The sequence below is a fragment of the Electrona antarctica genome, assembly GCF_951216825.1.
Source record: "Electrona antarctica genome assembly, chromosome: 8".
Classification (NCBI taxonomy): Eukaryota; Metazoa; Chordata; class Actinopteri; order Myctophiformes; family Myctophidae; genus Electrona; species Electrona antarctica.
Genome location: NC_136789.1, coordinates 44,206,622 through 44,226,685, shown reverse-complemented (window position 1 = coordinate 44,226,685; position 20,064 = coordinate 44,206,622). Strand labels below are relative to the sequence as shown.

General features: G+C 42.6%; 1 protein-coding gene across 2 annotated transcripts in view; it reads right to left on the bottom strand.

The window, feature by feature from the left end:
• Positions 1-3,107: 3,107 nt before the first annotated feature.
• The window catches only part of nlgn2b (neuroligin 2b), a 156,195-nt gene continuing 139,238 nt past the window's right edge, over positions 3,108-20,064 (bottom strand). For both annotated transcript variants that reach the window (XM_079508568.1, XM_079508567.1), the window contains exons 6-10: positions 10,931-11,116; positions 7,641-7,906; positions 7,085-7,238; positions 6,230-6,596; positions 3,108-5,690 (exon numbers count right to left, since the gene is read on the bottom strand). In XM_079508568.1, the coding sequence (XP_079364694.1) occupies positions 4,748-5,690; positions 6,230-6,596; positions 7,085-7,238; positions 7,641-7,906; positions 10,931-11,116 (1,916 nt within the window). In that variant the 3' untranslated portion in view covers positions 3,108-4,747. The remainder of the gene's footprint in view (positions 5,691-6,229; positions 6,597-7,084; positions 7,239-7,640; positions 7,907-10,930; positions 11,117-20,064) is intronic.

The following is a 20,064-nucleotide window of genomic DNA, read 5'->3' as shown; positions in this document are numbered from 1 at the left end:
AGTGTGTAGCAGTATAGCAGTGCCCTGTAGGCCAGGTAGGCAATCAGTGCTGCAGTGTAAAGCTGCGCTTATGGTACACCTCTGATATGGCTGCGCCCAGAGCACCCCTCCGTGGATTCGTCAAGTAGCCTAAGTGCTTCAGCACTGGCTCAAAACACTGCAAGTTAACACGCAAAACCAGTTCCGATAGAGGACAGAAAGATGTCCAGAGACACAAGTTCAACATTTCACGCTTCAAAAACGTGAGGCATGGAACATTTGAATGGCAGTATATCCATTGGTGGCAGGCACTTTACCTGTGCCAACCGGACAACCCTTGAGCCAATTATTTCTCAACTCCCCCCCCTGTATCAAATACAAACATGGACATGCATGAAAAAAATAAAAAATAATTTATATTTGTTTAAGAATATCCTTTTTAATGTTTTCCAGTTCAGATACACAACATACAGTGTGTAATAATAGCCTCTATTTGAAATAGAAATATTATCTTTCATTCTTTCAAACCATGTCGTTCATTACGCTCTCTCACAGTATCTTGAGCTTCAAGCAGATTACTGAGTCAGACTAAATGAAAAGAGAGACAAACAGGTGCAAGCCTTTATTTTTCCTTTCCACCATAAAAAATTGGAATAAGAAGATATTTGGATTCTTGTAATGTTTAGTTTTTTGTTTGGTTATTTATTAATGTGTTTTTGTTTTTTATTTTTAAAGACCATAAGCCAACATTAAATTTGTAGTGTAAATATGTAAACATGGCGTGTGTGCTTCCATATTGTGTTGGCTGTCCCAACTACTGTTTCCAGGAAAAAGAAAATAATGTATTTATCCTAAAAGCTTGTTTGTGCAACTAAAGCTGAAAAAAAAAAAAAAACATAACCACTTAAACATTGTACTGTACAGTATATAGTATGATGTACGTCAAATAGTGAAAATGTTACGCTGTGACATGATGTAAGCTGCTATTTTCACCAAATCTTAAGTCTATTTTCGCTGCATCCATTTTTGTCTAGTGTTCACCTATTTTGGCATGTCCATAATAGGGATGCTAGGTTTCATGTGCATGTTGTTTAAATAAGAGTGTTTATGGGAAATTATGATTGTAAAATATAGCAACACAACTACAAAATATAGACTGAAATAAGTGCAAAGAACAGTGGGTAATACTGTACGTTAACGCTCAAGACAATGTGAGATATTGACAACTGTTCCCTTCATCATTGCCACTACTGAGACTTGTCGTGTGGTTTGCGTTGAGCACATAGCTCTAATCATGGCTCATCTCGTTTTTGTCTCGTTATTTTATTTTCCCCCTCCACTGCAGCTCTTGAATCTTTGGCTATGTAACCAATGTGAAAGGACTCTTTTCAGTCAAAAGCTGCCTTCGTGATTGATGTGGTGGTTCCAAATGTGTGTGTCTTGCTTGAGAGTCATTATGCAAGTAGAGCTGTATGCGTTCATCCTTCACCATATCTGGGCTGGCCCTGAGCCATTAGCTTTCTTCTTTGTATTTATGATGACCTTATAACCATGCTGTGATATTCAACATACAATAGCTTGCATTAACAAGGTCATTCATGTATGATAGTAAATGTCTGCATGTGCCCATAAACTTGTTGGAATTTGACCTTGAAATCTATAGGAAAACGAGAATCAAACATACACGTAAGTGCTAAAAATCAGTCTAAACTTGCACCTGTTGTCACAAAGAAAAGATTTGGCCAATCACTCAAAGCAAACAATAAACATAATATTTACAAATTTCAGTTTGTTCTCTTATGCTTAAAAAATGTACAGTTTGTTTCATGTATGATTTCCCCCTCCCCCCATCCCTTTTAGCTCTCCAGTCCAGCCAGAGGGATGGCAGTCCGGGTCCAGAGTGTTACCATCCAAAGTGGACAGGATAGAGAACGCGTTAAGAAGGAATGAATCCCACTGTCCTCGGTTTCCTGGGATATGGTATTGTGTTTTTTGTCAATTTTTTTTATTGTGGGTTGTAGATTTTTTTTCCCTCTTTACATTGTCAGATCACTGCCGAGGAGCTATTCCAGCATCACTACTGGTACAGTGTCGGTGTTTCCCCAGGGTGGTCCTAATGTCCCCTTTGTACCCGTTTCTTGATAAGTGTCCAGACAGAGGCTGACCCGTCTCTGTGTTCAATTGTGCGAAGGTCTGAAACGTGCGTACAAGGCTTTCTCACCTTTGACCATCTTCAGTCTATCTTACCGTTGACCCTTTCTCCCAGAGGGGAGGATGTCGAAACAACAAAAAGAGCTGACAAAAAGAGAAAGTGTCAGTCAGTCTTCCAACATTTGAAGTGTGGTGATTAATGTCGCTCAAAAGACTTGACCCTTTTTTTAGGGAGAGTAAAATTCTACTCGTATCTTCTTCTTTTTTTTTTAACCAGACAATTCTGGTAGACTATTCATGTCAAGTAGTATTCTTTTTTCCACAACTAAAAAGTGCTGTTTTTCAGGTGTGATTGAGATGACATGTGCAAACTTCACAGATTAAAACAAAAACAATTTAACTGAGAAGAAAAATAGGGAGAGAGTAATAATGAGTTTTATACTATAGTGGGTAAGTGTTGGTGCAACCTCAAGGCTAATTTATACTTCATCACACGGCCCTTAAACACAAACAAAGAATAAATTAGCCTTTAGTCAGGGGATGAAAAACAGTAAAACAGAAATATTTACCCTCCTTGTTACAGTATAATCATAGCTGTATGCAATTTTCATTTCTTAATACCCATTTTTAATTACAGTACCACAAAGTGCAGGTGAGATAAAAAATAAATATATGTAAACTAAAAACAAAACCAGAAAACAAGGCAAACCGTGAAAATCAATATTGAGGGGAAAGTAAATCCACTCCTCTGCCCGCAAGCACGTACACACACACACACACACACACACACACACACACACACACACACACACACACACACACACACACACACACACACACACACACACACACACACACACACACACACACACACACACACACACACACACACACACACACACACACACACACACAACATCATGCAAATTCCCAGATAGCAAACTAAATGTTAATATGCTCTCTTTTTACAAGGATATATTACATTTGAATTCCCTCTCAGAAGAGACAAGCCACAGTGCAACACTGAGTGTTTAGGGAGAAGAAAAGAAGAAATGGGGTGGGGATCAGAAAGAAACTAGCCTGATTATCAGACTGAAGCTGCGTCCTGCGTGAAGCTTCAGTCCACTCAGAGAGTGGGCGGGGTCTATGGGATGGATCCAGGCTAGAAAGAAACATGAAAGGGTTGGCACTTTATGATGGAAATTCTTTTTGTAAGATAGAGTCAGGATGGGTCCCTCTAGGCGGTCCAGTGAACCTCCAGTGAGAGAGGAACTTTATCACAGTACTTGGCACCAAGATTGCTGGTAAAAACGAGATATCAGAATATCACTTTTTGTTTTTCATTCATATCATTACAATTTATCAATAACACATCATTTACATTTATGTTTAGGTTTTTTTTCTCTTCTGTATAAAAGACCCCAGATAGGAAAAAAAGGAGTCTAGAAGTATTTGCAAGAAAGAGGAGAGATGTGGAGATGGAAATGACATGGGATTAGGTCAAAAAAAAAGTTAAATGAAAAGGAGCTACATGAATTGACAGTGAGAAAGAGAGAGAAAGGGAGACAGAGAGAGAATAAACCAACAAATTGATGGACAAGTTTAGAGCATGTGTGGCAGATCTGGAGTGGCTTATAATTGGCAGCCTGGATTCCAGGCTCCCACAGACTGTGTATGATTCAGTCATTTTCTGTACAGCCCAACAGTTTAGCCCCAATCTGGAAATGTTTTAAGCATATCAGTTATGGATATACAGATTTCTTTTCTAAAGGTAGGGTACTGACAGACAAGAATGTCAGCTCACAAATGTTCATACCCAATCATTAAAAAAAAGAAAGAAAAAAAGTTAACAAGACAAACCTTGTTTAAACTCCTGTCCAACAATGTCAGTTCATAGTTCAGTCAATATACTGTATCTTCAATCCAATAATTCACAACATAAAGACAATATTGTAGGTTGATAGTAGCTCAGCAGGAGTTGCCACACTCCGATTCCAGGTTGGGCCTTTAAAGCTGCATACAGTAGCGTGTCCAGAAAATGGAATCATCTAGAACCTTCTGTTTGGGCATGTGTTGACTCCGGACATGACTCCTACTTACTGATGCATGGAAATGAAATGTGTATTCCATGATAACATAGCTTCACAATGTCACAAGTGCGTTCTAAACAACCAAGCTGCAAATAAGTTGCCTGATTGCGATTAGCAAGCTCTTCTTCAAAAGAGCGCGACAAGCTTAAAGCTGTATTAGTGTCTCATCTCGACACCTGGTTTTGAAAGCGCTATAGTGGTGCAAAGGAGAGTCTTATGATGACTTTGATGGTTTGGCAGGGAGGTTTCTTTTATCAATTCTATTCACAATTACATTTTAGAGGTATTTGAATGACTAGACTTTTACAAACTGCAGCTTTAAGGGCCATAGCACAGCTCATGTGAGAAATTGAGGACTTCATGATAAATGACAACACATTATAATTGTAAATAAAATAAAATAAGATATAGATATAATGAAGAACAGAGGTGGTAATACTGAGATAGAAGGGTAGGAAAGAAGGGCAGCAGTTTGTGTGGTGCATCTCTGTAAGCCCAGAGTTGGACGGCAGAGGTGGTGCCTTGTCCTATACACGGGTGGTGGAGTGTTGGTGTGGCAGAGCATTGTTGCTGTGGCTGGACACAGGGGTGGTGGAGGGGGCAGGTACAGGGGGGTAAGTGTTGAAGGGGTGGAGAGGCTGCATTCCGCTGATGGTGCTCGGGAGCATGGCCGTCATCAGTGGCACGTCCTCCGGCGCGCGCCGCAGTGCCAGGGTGTAGTCGGGCGGGCACACGGGTGGCCGCAGGGGGTCCAGGTCACAGAGGACGCCGCGTGAAGGGAGGGGTGTGCCGTGATCAAGCTCCACCCTCTGCTGTTTGATCTGCAGCGACATGAGCTCCTCCTCTTGGCTCAGCACCAGGTCGTTGTGTGGCAAGGTCCCCATGACTCCCATGCCGACGCCCATGCCCATGCCCATGCCCATGGGGTTGCCGCGCTGTGGGGAGAGGCGGCGGTGGCGTCTCTGCAGGAATTCCTGACGTTTGTCTCGTTTGTAGTAGAGCGCTGCAAACGCCAGCACATTCAGGAAGAGGAGCGAGGCTCCCACGGCCACTGTCGCGCTCAGCTCAGTGGAATAGTCCCTGGTCTCCTCAGGGAAAGGAGAGAAGCGGGGCCGCTCGGAGGCATCGGGGGCATATTCAGGCGGCGCATACGACGAGGCGGCGGGGTGTCGAGTCGTGGAGCGGGTGCCAGTGCCGGTATTAGGGCCCTTCCAGCGGTTAGGGCCGCCAGGCGGCAGGCGGGTAGTCTTGGAGTTATAGTACTCCTCATTGAGGTGGTGCAGGTGTGGTACTAGCTCCAGCCAGAAGGCTACCTTGTTGGCCCGGTAGTTGTCTCTGACACGAGGCTTCAGACCAATATGGAGATACTGCTTGTCTTTAGAACTGAACTTGGTCCAGATTACTTCCTCAAAGCGGTTAGGCTTGGTGTGAACGAACTTGGTGTCCTGAGGAACTGGCAGGTTAGGATCCCTGGAAGAGAGAAAAATATTCTGTAAAGATAACCACTTATATGGACAAAGATATATCGGCTGGGCAGGTGTATGATATCCCATCCCATACCCATATAGTGTCCTACATTAGAACCCCTGTGTCATTGCATGCACTTTGAGTTGCTTCCTCTCCTCTCGTCTTTCTCTCTCTGTCCACTTTTAGGTTCCTCCTACTGAAGGATTCCTCGCACCGGAAGTTCCATGAAATACATGGCAGTGGATGGAGCCGGCTGGACCAGCTCGCAAAAAGAAAATGTATATACAGTATAGTGTGTACGCACACACACACACACACACACACACACACACACACACACACACACACACACACACACACACACACACACACACACACACACACACACACACACACACACACACACACACACACACACACACACACACACACACACTTTCCCCCTGCAATAACCTACTGTACTGTACTACAGTATAAACACTTTAAAAGCGCTCAATATTTTAACAACCAAACATTATTCTTGATATCTGTGATGTACTGACCCCGTCTTGGCGAAGTTGGTCCAGTAGGTCATGACCACGGCACTGAGCATCACGTCGTTCTTTGAGAAGTTACAAGGGAACAGGTCGGTCGCTCCCACCATGGGAACCCCGAACACGTAGGGGAGCTCGTCTCCGTGCGCGGCGTCGGCCCACTCCGGCCTGGCCTCCGTCTGGCAGTGGTGGTGGAAGGTATAGAAGTAAACGGGGGATTGGAACTCGGCGTGCAGCTTGGCCGTGGCCACGGCCGGCGCCACCCACTGGTGGTCCGTGAACAACGCCAGCAGGGTCTTCCTGCGCATGTCCGTGTTGTCTCTGTCCGCCCAGTCTGTGTACATGAACTTTATGGTCTCCCTGAGGATGTTTTTACCTAGGATGGAGAAGAGAGGGAAGCCAGGTGACTTTATATACCATGATGGTAGATTAAAGGTAGGGTACGTGATATTGTCTGGTTAAAAGTCTGGTTTTTCGTTAAAAGTTTAAATCACTATATTCTGATAGTAATCATTGCTATAGTGTTTATTCAGTAACAGGTGTCTCCCTCTCTCCAGCTCTTTAATAAACAGAAAAATCGAAAGAAAGCAGCAAATGAAAAAAAAAATGAACACTCGTCTTTTACTTTGTCTAATAACAATCTAAAACATGAAGTTATCCTTTAAACCCTATACTGTATGTTTCGTTGACCAGGGTCTCTACATCAAATCACTTAGCCGATCTACAAGTTCACAAATGTGTCGCAACTTGTAAATGTGCTAATGTTCACGTATTGTTTTGCCAACTTTGACATGACCAGAATACAGTTGTTCAGGCTTGTGATTCATGTTTAACTGAGTCATTAGTCCAAAGACTCATTCTGACCATCAGGGGATCCATACAGATTGTCCACGAAGTTGGAGATTGTGTAGTCGAATGACGCTGCTGAAATACCGTCCTCTCCTTCACTGTCATCCACAAACTTAAGGCCCTCTCCCTGGTTGACACCCAGCAAAATATCATAGTTCAGAAACTCCCCCTGGTGGCAAAACACATGCGCACACGCACACGCACACGCACATGCACACACACACACACACACACACACACACACACACACACACACACACACACACACACACACACATTAATAGACCATGTCTAAACGTTGACCTACAGTAGCTGCCAGGTATGTTATTTTTAGCGACGCATGCTTGGTATTGTAGTTTACTTTCTTAATTTAGTTTCTTGGCACTCAAATTCCTTGACCACTTATCCAAATGTTCATGGTACTTAGTCTGACCTTGTACTTAGTAAGTCTCTATTAAATGTGTCATCTAAATGTCTACATTGTAAATTGCCACTGTGAGATGGATGGATGGCACATTAGAGCCGTGCATTTGATGACACCAAGTCAAGCCAAGCCAGACCCTGGGCTGACCTGCTGCATGAGCATCTCTGGGTCGTCTGGGACCACGTCTCCGTCCACTACAGGTCCAAAGGCCACGTGGTAACGGGCAGGCTGGATATCCTGGTCCACCAGCTCCCTGAAGCTCTTCCTTCTTAGGCACTCCACCAGCTCAGCCATGTCCCCCAGCCTGCAGCCCACCTTCTTGGCCAGGATCTTGGTGTACGGAAGGGGCCGGTAGTTGACTGACCAACTGGAGATGGCAGAGCCGCTCTGGGCAATGGCCCTCTGGAACAGACCTACAAACAACAAATAGGTGTTGAATAAAGAATGCTAAATGGTCTAAAGAATCCTATTACTGTAGCATGAGTTGATTAGATTTAATCAAAACTCTTGTTTCCAATGTGGTCACGGACGGCACTCCAGTTAGTGTAGCAATGCCTGAGCATCCTGGCAGTCTTCATAGCCAGCACTCACACAGAGGATGGGTGTTGTCCAGAAATGTTTGCGAGTGTTGTCCAAGCATTCATTTTGTGTTTGTGGATTGGGGGCTTCAGCACCCAGTAATATACTAGGGGGGAAAATGCATTGCTGATACCTTACTGCTGCATAATTACATACCGTATCGCGCCTTTAATACAAAGCGCTTTCACAATGCTACACATTACATTCGCCCATTCATTTCACACACTGATGACGCAGGCAGCCATGCAGCACAATCAACCTGCTTGTCTAGAGCAGTTAGGGATTTAGTGTCCTTGCTCCACGACACGATGTCATGAGAAGCAGGAATCGAACTGGGAACATTCCGATTCACACTCACAGACAAGTGCTCTCTAGCCTGAGCCGTTGTTGCCCCCATGGAATATGGATAGAGCATTGTTTCCACAAACAGCATATGATCTCTCTCCGTCTAGTTTATTGCTCGTGTTTTTTTCTGCTCCTGACACACTTTTTTTTCCCAGAGTGAGTGCCTTAAATAATGCATGTGTTGGAGGAGGAGTATTACATATGGAGGGAGCTGTGTTCCAGATACCACGCTGCTTTCTAAAGCCCGGAAATCGTTGAAAACACCAGTGTTGTATATAAAACAGAACTGCAGTGAAAAACAGCAGCGACTAAAACGGTGACATCTCCGCAACATGGCATTGGCTGTTAACACCAACTAGGGAGCTCGGTGACTATGTGTGTTGGATGAGGAGGAAATGAGAAAGAGAACGATAAATACAACGAGGGAGAGAGAATTAGGGAGAGACACACACACCGCTGTACTGTTCTGTACTGTACTGTTGTGAAAAGTGGCTTGTTGTTCCTCTGTTTTCATCTGCAGATTCTGTCATTAATAATCCCCCCCCCCTTCCCACACACACACACACACACACGCATATCTTACATGAGCCCCTCCCCTGCTTCTCTCCCTGTGAAATCAATTAAGAATCCTCTGAGCTGCAGGCTGAGCTCCACTCTTCATCTCGTCTCTTTCTCTCTTTCCTACTAACCGACATCCATATTTACAGATCTCATTATAGGCCTGTCCTAACCCTATACCACACGCACATACATATCCGTACTGACACATTCTTGCAAGTATTGGTTAAAACAGCTGTTACCGCGTACATAATTTACCATCCACTTCAGCATAATCATGAAACCCTTCTATCTGCATTAGATCATCATCATCAATGAATTAATGAAACTGACAGTGCCCCAATGGCTTTACAATTTTCCTAGTCAAACAAACACACACGACAACTTTCCATAACATCACACCCCCATGTAACTTATATTCAGAAATGTTAACTATATGTTATGTTATGTCTGTACACCAGATTAGAAGAGACACCAGCACAGCAATATACCAGCGTTCAGACAATATGCCATTGTTAGTACATGGTAGGGACAAGATAGTAAACAAATTTCACCCCCTGGCCACCATCATTACCTGATGATAAACATGACATACCGTCTACTCAAAACAGTGCTGGCTTATCTACTGACAACACGTATAATGCTGTATGACATCCAAAAAAGTCACAACTTGTTAACTTAGTGTTAAACATCATGTGGATATACTGTATTATACAGGATTAACAGGTTACATTTTCGGTGAGTTTCAGAGCTCAACTCTAGTGACATTCTTGAATTATCATAATATCTACAATCACGTGCTGCTGATGTCCTTTCCTACTTTACATAACCCTTGTAGGAGTGAGGATAGAGGAGCCAGGACAGATCAGAATAAAGACCTGAGATGCAGCCACATTGGAGCATGGCCGATCAGCGAATCTGTACAGCCATAGAGAATTGTTTGTGAAGTGAAAGCGAGAACTCGCTGCACAGAGACAATGTTAAGAAACCTTGCTTCCCCTATGTGTTTATTCTTTTGAGTTATCTTCTGCATGCCTTCGTGTCAACCCTTTCACGGTCAGGGAGTAGCAGGATTGACGACCACAGTGCCGCCAACAAACCAACCAGCTGTCCAAGTGAAAGAGTGGACACGGCTAACCAAAGCACGTTGCATCACCAACAGCCGAGCCAGTAAAACTACAAGGGGGGGAGAGGGGGGGGGGGGGGGGGGGGTGGGGGTCGAAAAATGTCAAAGCTAAGAGTTTAAGAGCATATTAAATTTCAAGCCAATCTGTGAACACTATAAGACCATAGACAGGATAATAAGGACAAAAGTATTAAACAATAGCCTAGGTTATGGATTAGCATCCAACATGGCCTATTTTAATACTCTGTATCACAGTGTCACATAAAAGACAGTTTATGTGTGTCTTGAGTCATTGTGGCGTCCTGCCTATACTGTATATGGGCATATCAGGTTTGTTTATGGTTATGTGTGTGACCGTAGTGGCGTATATGGCGTATATGGTGTTTACGGTTATGTCAGAGTGACGTGGCCGAGGTCCGCCCACCGGACGGCCGCTCCGCCCTCCCATTATCCAATTTTAATACATAGGATAGAATAATAACTACATTGGTTCCATTGGAACACAGGTTTTTGTTCCATTTGCTGAAAAGTAACAGATTTGGACATAGAAGGTTACCACCCAACAACACGATCATTTGTATTTTGCAGTTGAACTTATGAGGTCCTGTTTGCCCTGCTGTTGGCTATGTTACGTCTATAACATGCTTGACATAAGGTACAATATCTAGCAGTGCAAGTGTTCCTCATTCTAACTTCACTGACTGTACTTGCTCCCTGCTTAAATAAATCATATCCCTACTGTATTTGCATAATGTGTGCAGATTTCATTAGATTATTCATAAATGTAGGCAATGCTAATAATAGTTAAAACATAGTTTTCAAAGACTACCCTCAGAGTGGTGTGAGAGGATGAGGAGGTTCACACAGGAGGCACCCGCTCCAGAGCCAAAGATAGTGATCCTTTCTGGGTCTCCCCCAAAGCTGGCAATGTTTTCATTGAGCCAACGCAGGGCCTGAATCTGGTCAAGGAGGCCATAGTTCCCCTTAGCCGACTGGTCCCCTGTGCTCAGAAAGCCTGCAAAACAGAGATAAAGAGAGAGAGAGAAAAAAATATTAATTGTGTGCTAATGGAGAAATGCAAACAGTAAGAGGAGAGGGCATGTGTGACTGAACACAGTGTGTGACTCCACAAACAAAGACGGCATCCAGTCATTGGTAGGAATTTACAGTCAACCTCAAGAGCTTTCATAGTGCACGTCATACCTCCATGACAGTGCACGTCATGGAGGTATGTGGTGCACCTACTGTATGACGCTCACAAAAAGAAGGAAAACAATACTTTAGGTAGCAGCCCCCAGCCCCCCTGCTGAAAACTACTTCCAGCGCACAGAATTCTGTGAGGAAGACCGTAGAGACGAAGCACAAATGGTAATCGCATGCCGCTCGACTCTTAGAATGGCTGTAGGTAGAAGTTTAACTGCATACATCACTACGATTATTAGAACATGCCTCATGGCAGAGATTTGTGCTCTAATGAGCACACCCGTCTAGTACTGGAAGATGTAATCACCAAAAAACTGTGAGAAGGCCTTCCGAACTGGCCCAAAACAATGAAACATTATGAAAAAGTAAGCTCCTAAATTGTCATTCGACACTGCAGAGTACAAACTGTACCTTGAAGGCAAGGGAACACTAAAAAGGCTCATCAAACAAAACATGCAGCACACACAGCAACGTGTTTCAAACTCCTAGAGTTTTTCCCCAGGCAGCCTGCCTGCTATCTAAGGTTGGACCCTAGATGAAAGGAACAGAAACAGCAGTGGTGGAAAAATCCCCTGTCTTTTTTACTTAAGTAAAAGTATCAATACTGCAATGTAGAAATACTCTGTTAAAAGTAAAGTCCATCCATCCATCCATCCATCTTCAACCGCTTATCCGTAGTCGGGTGGCGGGGGTAACAGCTCCACCAGAGAGCTCCAGACTTCCCTCTCCAGAGCAACATTAGTGACTTCCTCCTGGGGGATCCCGAGACGTTCAAAGGCCAGTGAGTCGATGTAATCCCTCCATCTGCGCCTTGGTCTGCCCCGGGGTCTCCTCCCAGTGGGACGTGCATCGAGGACCTCCCTAGGGAGACGCCCGAGAGGCATCCTAACCAGATGCGGGCATCTGGTTAGAACCACCTAAGCTGGCCCCTTTCCAGGTGAAGGAGCAGCGGCTCTACTCTGAGTCTCTCCCGCGTGACTGAACTTCTCACCCTATCTCTAAGGGAGATGCCAGCCACCCGACGGAGAAAACTCATTTTGGCCGCTTGTATTCGCGAACTTATTCTTTCGGTCATGACCCACACTTCATGACCATAGGTGAGAGTAGGAACACTTCATGACCATAGGTGAGAGTAGGAACACTTCATGACCATAGGTGAGAGTAGGAACACTTCATGACCATAGGTGAGAGTAGGAACACTTCATGACCATAGGTGAGAGTAGGAACGAAGATTGCTCGGTAGACAAGTAAAAGTCCTGAATTCAAAATGTACTTGAGTAAAAGTACAAAAGTATCAGTATTAAAATGTACTTAGTACAAAAGTAAATGTACCCGATTACAAAACACTTATGATCACCAGATTGAGCTAAATTAGAGGATTCATGACAAATGTAATTCTTCATTAAGGCATTTAGGAGTCATTACAATCCAATTGATAAATCCACCCAATCCTCTAGAAAAGGACACGGTTATTGTCTCACCACCTTTCAGAGCAGACTTCACTGTTTGTTTTAGTTTGTTTTAACTGTATGAGCCATAAAGCCAAAATTGTGAAAATGCTGAAAAGTTAAGAGTGAAACTAGCCTATTCACCCTGATGTGAAACGGCAAAGTTGGCCATTTCACATTCACTGCAAGAGACCCGGTCCAGATGTTTAGCTCTCTTTGGGAGTGACGTCACAAGATTTATTGTTGCATTATTCCATTGTTAGCACATCACGACACACAACACTTGACCTTGAGTGTAACTAATCCACTCGCACGACTGTCTGAGCAGCAATTTATTCCCAGAGGGTTGACTTCCTGGCACAAAGCCGCATTCTCGGCTCAGCCAATCAAAATACAGTGCAACTAACTGCTAGCATTAGCAATCATTCCTGCTTCATCAGTCAGAAGTGATTGATTGGATACTGGAACAGTTTGCAAATAGTACAGTGGTACGAGAATGGTAGAATGGTGCTAAAAGGGTCACACAAAAAGCCCTAAGGGCTTGTTTCCATTGTGGTCCTGTGTATTCATGAATCAATTCATCAAGACATTAAGACATACAGTACAATAAACATACAAGACGTCATCAACACTAGTAGCAAATTGCAAAGGGATTTAGTTTCCTGTTAGATAACGTCAGCATCTAACGGCAAAGCTGATGTAGCTGAGCAGATGTTGTGTTTAACCATTTACAACTAATAAAGTTGATCCTTGTTCATAGTTGATTAAAATGTAAATTCCAGGTAACTTTATGGAACAGCCGTCTGTGTGACTAGGCCTACTCTGCCTCACAGGCAGATGTTGTATTGTGCATATTGTCCCATTCAGAGTAGATGGTAATTCCCTTACCTACTGTATAGGATATACTCTGCATTGGACGTGCACATCTGTCAGAGAGAAAAAGACTCTCTGGCTTTGGAGGCAGATGCATCATGAAGTTGTATGGCAGGCAGCTAAATCACTACTGACTGATTAACACAGAATCAAATACTGGCTGCCCTCTTTAGTTTAACAATATTCATAGTTGATGAATCAGTAATGGTTTAACATTCTGCCAGGCAACTGCCACCAAAGCTTACATAGGAATATTTCTGCCTCACAGTAAAATATGCATGTCCCATTCAGAGTGGATCCTAATTACATATCCTTGTAATGTAGCTATGGGTATATTTTTAATGAATAGACGTGCACTTATTACTTTACCTGTGCATCCCCGGCCTGATGTTTGTTTTTCGAGTCTGTGTTTTAACTTCTTTTTGAGCCGAATGTGAACAGAAATGAAAGCCTGGGTACCGAGCTAGTGTTTAACTTTCTCCTTACACCCAACTGGACATTGGCTGAACGGAGGGACCATAGTAACAACCATAGGGTCACCAAAATCAGAATAATTAGATTTTGAGGCATCTTGTGTGAAACCATATACTGTAAATATTAATATTGGTCTGAGCGTGGTGATACAAGATTGTGTGTGTGTGTGTGTGTGTGTGTGTGTGTGTGTGTGTGTGTGTGTGTGTGTGTGTGTGTGTGTGTGTGTGTGTGTGTGTGTGTGTGTGTGTGCGTGCGTGCGTGTGTGTGTGTGTGTGTGTGTGTGGGGGGGGGGGGTTATTTGGGAGTAGGGGGAAAACTGGAGGGAAAAAAACAAACAAAAAACAACAAGAAAGCACTGACTAACATGAAATGTATATGTATGTACTACAGTATGTACTTATGTATAACATGTATTTATGTGATGTGTCACATGTGAAGTGGAATAAAAAGTGTGGAATAAAAATGGAATTATAAAATAAAATCTCAAAAGGCAAAATTCTGGCCTACGGGTTCACCAAAATCAATATGGTTCAACCTTGTTGAGCACATTAAGTTTCATGGCAATCTGCCCATTAAATTCTGAGATATTGTGTGTGTGCAATTAGAAGAATTGGCCTAAGGGTGGCATTAGAGGAAAGGCCATTGGTCAGCTAAATCAGTAGAGGCCATCGAGCCTGTGTTGTCCAACCTCACGGCAAGACAACTTTTGTTGCTGAGTAGGCCTAGTGCTGCACTGTACTGTGAAGCTGCCTGTATGTACGCTGTTTGGCTGACCTTATCACCTGCACAATATCACATTGTGATGTTCTGTTCTGTATATAGATGAAAGTGGTTTCATCCGGCTGACATTGCCATCCTTAAGCCTGATTTATACTAAAAGCTTGTAGATTGTATAATTTTTGGCACATGACACTGTCATTATGATTATAAATGATGCATTAGAATGCCACGTTCTCGCTAGTGTGGCAAACATAAATGCCACAATAGTGGCTAATTTGGAAGGGGGTATCGCTGTAGGAGGAATGATGTGAAAGGCCATGGGGTCACCAAAATCAGAAGGATTCATTATTGCAATCTGCAAAACAGTCAGTAAGGTTCATCCTCTGCGGAGTATGACAAAATACACATGGTTTCAGCCAGCAGATTTCAAGATGTCTTGTATGGACTAAAGTGTTGGATGGATGGAAAAACATTGCCTTCAATGAGTAGATGCTTTCATCAATTTGTTGTTCTTTATATTTGCTTGTTTTGTGAAACTGGCCACCTGACCAAATGATGTAGTGAGACATGAGTGAGATGATCCTTGTCATCCCAGGGGGAGGCAAGTGATTGGCTAAACCAACTCAATGACCTCTCTCAAACTAGGGGCGGCAATGGATCAGGGGTAGAGTGGCCAGTAGAATGGCCGGATGGAACCATGAGGTTCCCAGTTCGATCTCAGGCTCCCCCAGAGTTAGTGTCGAAGTGTCCTTGAGCAAGACGCTGAACCCCTAATTGCTCCCGATGTGCAGGTTGGTGCCTTGGATGGTTTCCTCCGCCATCGGTGTATGAATGGCTTTGGATAAAAGCGCTATATAAATGCACCATTTACCAAACTGTCAACTCAAGACATGGGCTGCTGATGATACCCAGAGTCACAACAGTGATTGCATCCACAGCTGCCCAGCCAAGCTGTCTGGGAACAGCTGCCCGGCAATTGTCTTTTCATTGTCAATATTGTCTTCAGGCAAAATGAGAGACTCCCAAAAGCACTTGCATAATACAGTTAAATGCATACAAAGTCAGTTGTCATTAAGAATCAGCGTGCTAGTGTAAAACACATCATTCCAACCCATGTCTTCTTCAACTTTAAGTTTACTGTCACATCAGTTTACAGGTGTAAAAGTGAGGGTGAAATTATTTTCTAAGCTCCCAACAATTGCACTTACTGTATGAAATAGTGATAAGAATAGAGAGAAAATAAATACAAATGAACATCACTGTCTCTTGTACAAGTAAGATCACTTATCAGAAATATATATGCTGCGGCTCAAGAATCCACCACTCCTGAATGAAGTGTCTGGTGCTGGGCGTCTGGTGCAACGCACATGACCTGGTGAGACGTAGGATGGGCCTGGTCAGGAGTCAACCCACAGAGCCTAGTCCTTCCACACGCCAGATTGGTCTACCTCCCAGTCCCGGCAGAGTAGTTCCGGAGCAACGGATTGTGTGGCCCTGGTCTTTCCCTAATGGCACTGATCGAGGGTAGCTACTGGGACGTAAGTCGGGACTTGATCACCCCGGCTGGGTCACCTGAGTGAAGGGTATGATGTTCGAGAGACCCAAAACCCTGATGACCTTGGGATACAACATCCCTGAGGCTATGTCCCATGGTGCATCCATGCAATATTTCTTTATATATATATATATATAGCACCAGATATAGAATATCACAGTATCGTGCATAATGTAGGAAGCGAAGCTACTCTGTTACACTAGCACGAGCTTGCATTATGTGTAGTTCAATTTTGTGAGGATGACATGAAGAAATTTGGCTCGTCTGCCAACATTGAAGATACGTCAAAGAAGTTCCCTCTCCTCTTCTCTTCCTCTCTCGTATAAGTTTGCTTTCTCCCCATCTGCTGAGTTTGGGTTCCTGCTGACTTTAGTGCTGAGAGCAGCAGTTTATGAGGCTGAACTCATGCATATTCAACACTTGCTTTAGGTAACAGCCAAGGAAGTGAGGAGTCTTCAACCTCAAAGTGAAGATAATAGGATGAAGAAGAGGAAGTGAGTGGGTCAAAGTGAACGGAAGAAATGGGAACAATCAACTGAGCTCAATTTGAAAGATGAAGAAGTATTTACGTCTTGGAGAAGAGTGATCAGTCAGGATAGCATTTGCATATATTAAATGAAAAGAAAAGCTGCATGATAAATTATTCTTCTACAGCTACGTGTAATTTTCTCCACACCTACTAATTATATTTTATTTAGCTGATGTCTGCTATGCATATTATACAGTAACAAGAAGAAGAAGAATAAGAAGAAGAAGAAAACTTTAAAGAGTCTACTATTGAAAAAGGGTAAACCCCTCATCCTGTCCTGCTCTGCTGTCTCCAGGCCTATTGCTCTGCTTCACTTGTTTCTGAATGGAAATCTATATTGTTTTACTGGACCAGAACTCAAACCAATGAACATTGAGATCAGTCAGAGTGGTGGCTACAACTAAGGCTGCTTCGGGCTTACAGGGCCTTCAGACACAGGCCTACGATGGTCATGATGATATCATGAGCCAAAATATATATATCTTTCTTTAATCACATTGTTTTGCCATTTGACAAACGTTTGCTTATGATTTGTTTGATTTACAAGTGACCCGCGTGGCCTCATGTGAACAGACACACAGTTGGCAACAGTAAAGAAATGCTCTGACCTACATTAATTTAATGCCGGCGAGTGACAAGTGAAGCAGAATGTACTGTAAGTCAAAGCGTTTAATGGGGAGAAGTTTGAGTGGTGTTACATCAAAGAAAAGTGTTACGATGAAAAAGAGATACGTGATAAGGAGTGATTAAAAATCATCCCAGAGCAAATTTTATTGTAATCACTTTCAACCTAGGATCCCTATGTTAGGGTTTGGCCATGTCATTATAGGTAGAAAGAAAGAAAGAAAGAAAGAAAGAAAGAAAGAAAGAAAGAAAGAAAGAAAGAAAGAAAGAGCAGCCACAGTGTTTACCATTTTCACTGTGCAACACCATCATACAATAGAGTATAAATCAGGCCTATGTGGTTAAACCTGTAAATGAGAAGGAATGTTCATCAACCTCATGGCAGAACATGCAGAATGAGGAGGTGAGCACATCGGCACTGAAGTTAATTAAAGTATTGAGATGAATGAAACTGTCTGCATTGTTTACAACAACTATAAACGAGTGGGTGAAATTATTTTATGCAAGCTTCCCACAAATTGCAATTCAAATTAGGCTTTCATACATTCAAAAAATATATAATTGAGCATGACAGTCGCTGTGCATTGAATTTTAAGGACATCATTTCCTTAAAATCCCCTGCCCCTTTCAGAGCACTTTTGAAAGATAAGACAAAGCTTCTCAGTCCCAGGTATGCCAAGGACCCCTTAGCAGAGATAGAGATGAGGCAGGGACCCCCCCCCCCCCCCCACGACATATTAAACATTATTCTTTTTTTAGAAAACCTTCAATGTAATTTGATCAGAGGCTACAGTACTTTCAAAGCTAGCTCACCTTAGCTGATTGTCTCATCAATGTCTGTTGACCGTTGATACATTTCAGACTAGCTTAGAAGTATCCCACAGGTTTTCTTTTTAAGTTCTTTCATTTTAAATGCCTATGGTGCCCAACTCGTTTACGATGGTTTTTGAAAAACGTATGCCCGTATTAACACCATGCAACTAGTTACCAAGTGCACCATTTTTATGAAAAAGAAAGAAAAAGAAAAAAATAATGAAATGAAAAGATTTGATCAACCAAACCTGCTGGTTAGGCACACATTTAGTTTCTATAAAAAATAAAGTGTTAATAAAGTGCATCTCCAAACATCCTAATGTATAACATCTGTACAAATTTCAGTTATTGAGGGTATATGGATAGACATAATATACCTATCAGTTAGCAAAGAGAGTATAATGAGGTTCTGATTATCTCTGGCTTTGCATTGTGTAGACAGTACAATACCTTTGAAATAATGGAATACCAAGCTATACTCATTAATCATGCAATGAAAAGCAGGCAGACAGGCAGAGAAATACAGCCACAGTATACACGCATACTGTATATAAATCCTGGATTTCATGAAGTGCATTTTGAAGTGATGATAATAATGGCTGTTGTAATTGATTCAAGAGAAAAGGCCTCATCAGTACATTCAGATGGGAGAGGTCTAATCCACTGGTTCATCATCAGTACATTCAGATGGGAGAGGTCTAATCCACTGGTTCATCATCAGTACATTCAGATGGGAGAGGTCTAATCCACTGGTTCCTCATCAGTACATTCAGATGGGAGAGGTCTAATCCACTGGTTCATCATCAGTACATTCAGATGGGAGAGGTCTAATCCACTGGTTCCTAAAGGCATCATCAGTACATTCAGATGGGAGAGGTCTAATCCACTGGTTCCTAAAGGCATCATCAGTACATTCAGATGGGAGAGGTCTAATCCACTGGTTCCTAAAGGCATCATCAGTACATTCAGATGGGAGAGGTCTAATCCACTGGTTCATCATCAGTACATTCAGATGGGAGAGGTCTAATCCACTGGTTCCTAAAGGCATCATCAGTACATTCAGATGGGAGAGGTCTAATCCACTGGTTCCTAAAGGCATCATCAGTACATTCAGATGGGAGAGGTCTAATCCACTGGTTCCTAAAGGCATCATCAGTACATTCAGATGGGAGAGGTCTAATCCACTGGTTCCCACAGTGGGCCGAGACCCATTTGTGGGTCACGGACCAGTTTGTATGGATCATGAGTACTACTCATACAAATAAAATAAAAATAATCTTTTCCTACATTGACCCCAGATTCATTAAAAAAAATCGAATAAATTCCATAAATAATAATAATAAAATTAAAATAAAGTAGTGAAAATCTACAAGCGACACATTGTGCGCTTGTAGATCTACTATTTTCACTAGTTTGGGTCCCGGGCAAAATAATGTCTAATCTCTCTTTTAGATCTTGATCTGATATGTTTGAGAGTGATTCAGTCACTTTAATCCATACAACATAACTGAAAATAGTTATGATCATATTTGTTAGTTTTTAGTGATTAGTCACTTTAATCAATACAGCATAGCTGATAATAGTTATGATCATATTTGTTAGTTTTTGTCCCACACAAAGAACAAAACATTCCACACAGCTCCTGTTCAGTAATTGACCACTGGATGGTGATAAGACTGGACATGTCGAGTTACTGTGGCATGCAATGCTTTGTGCCTTCGTGT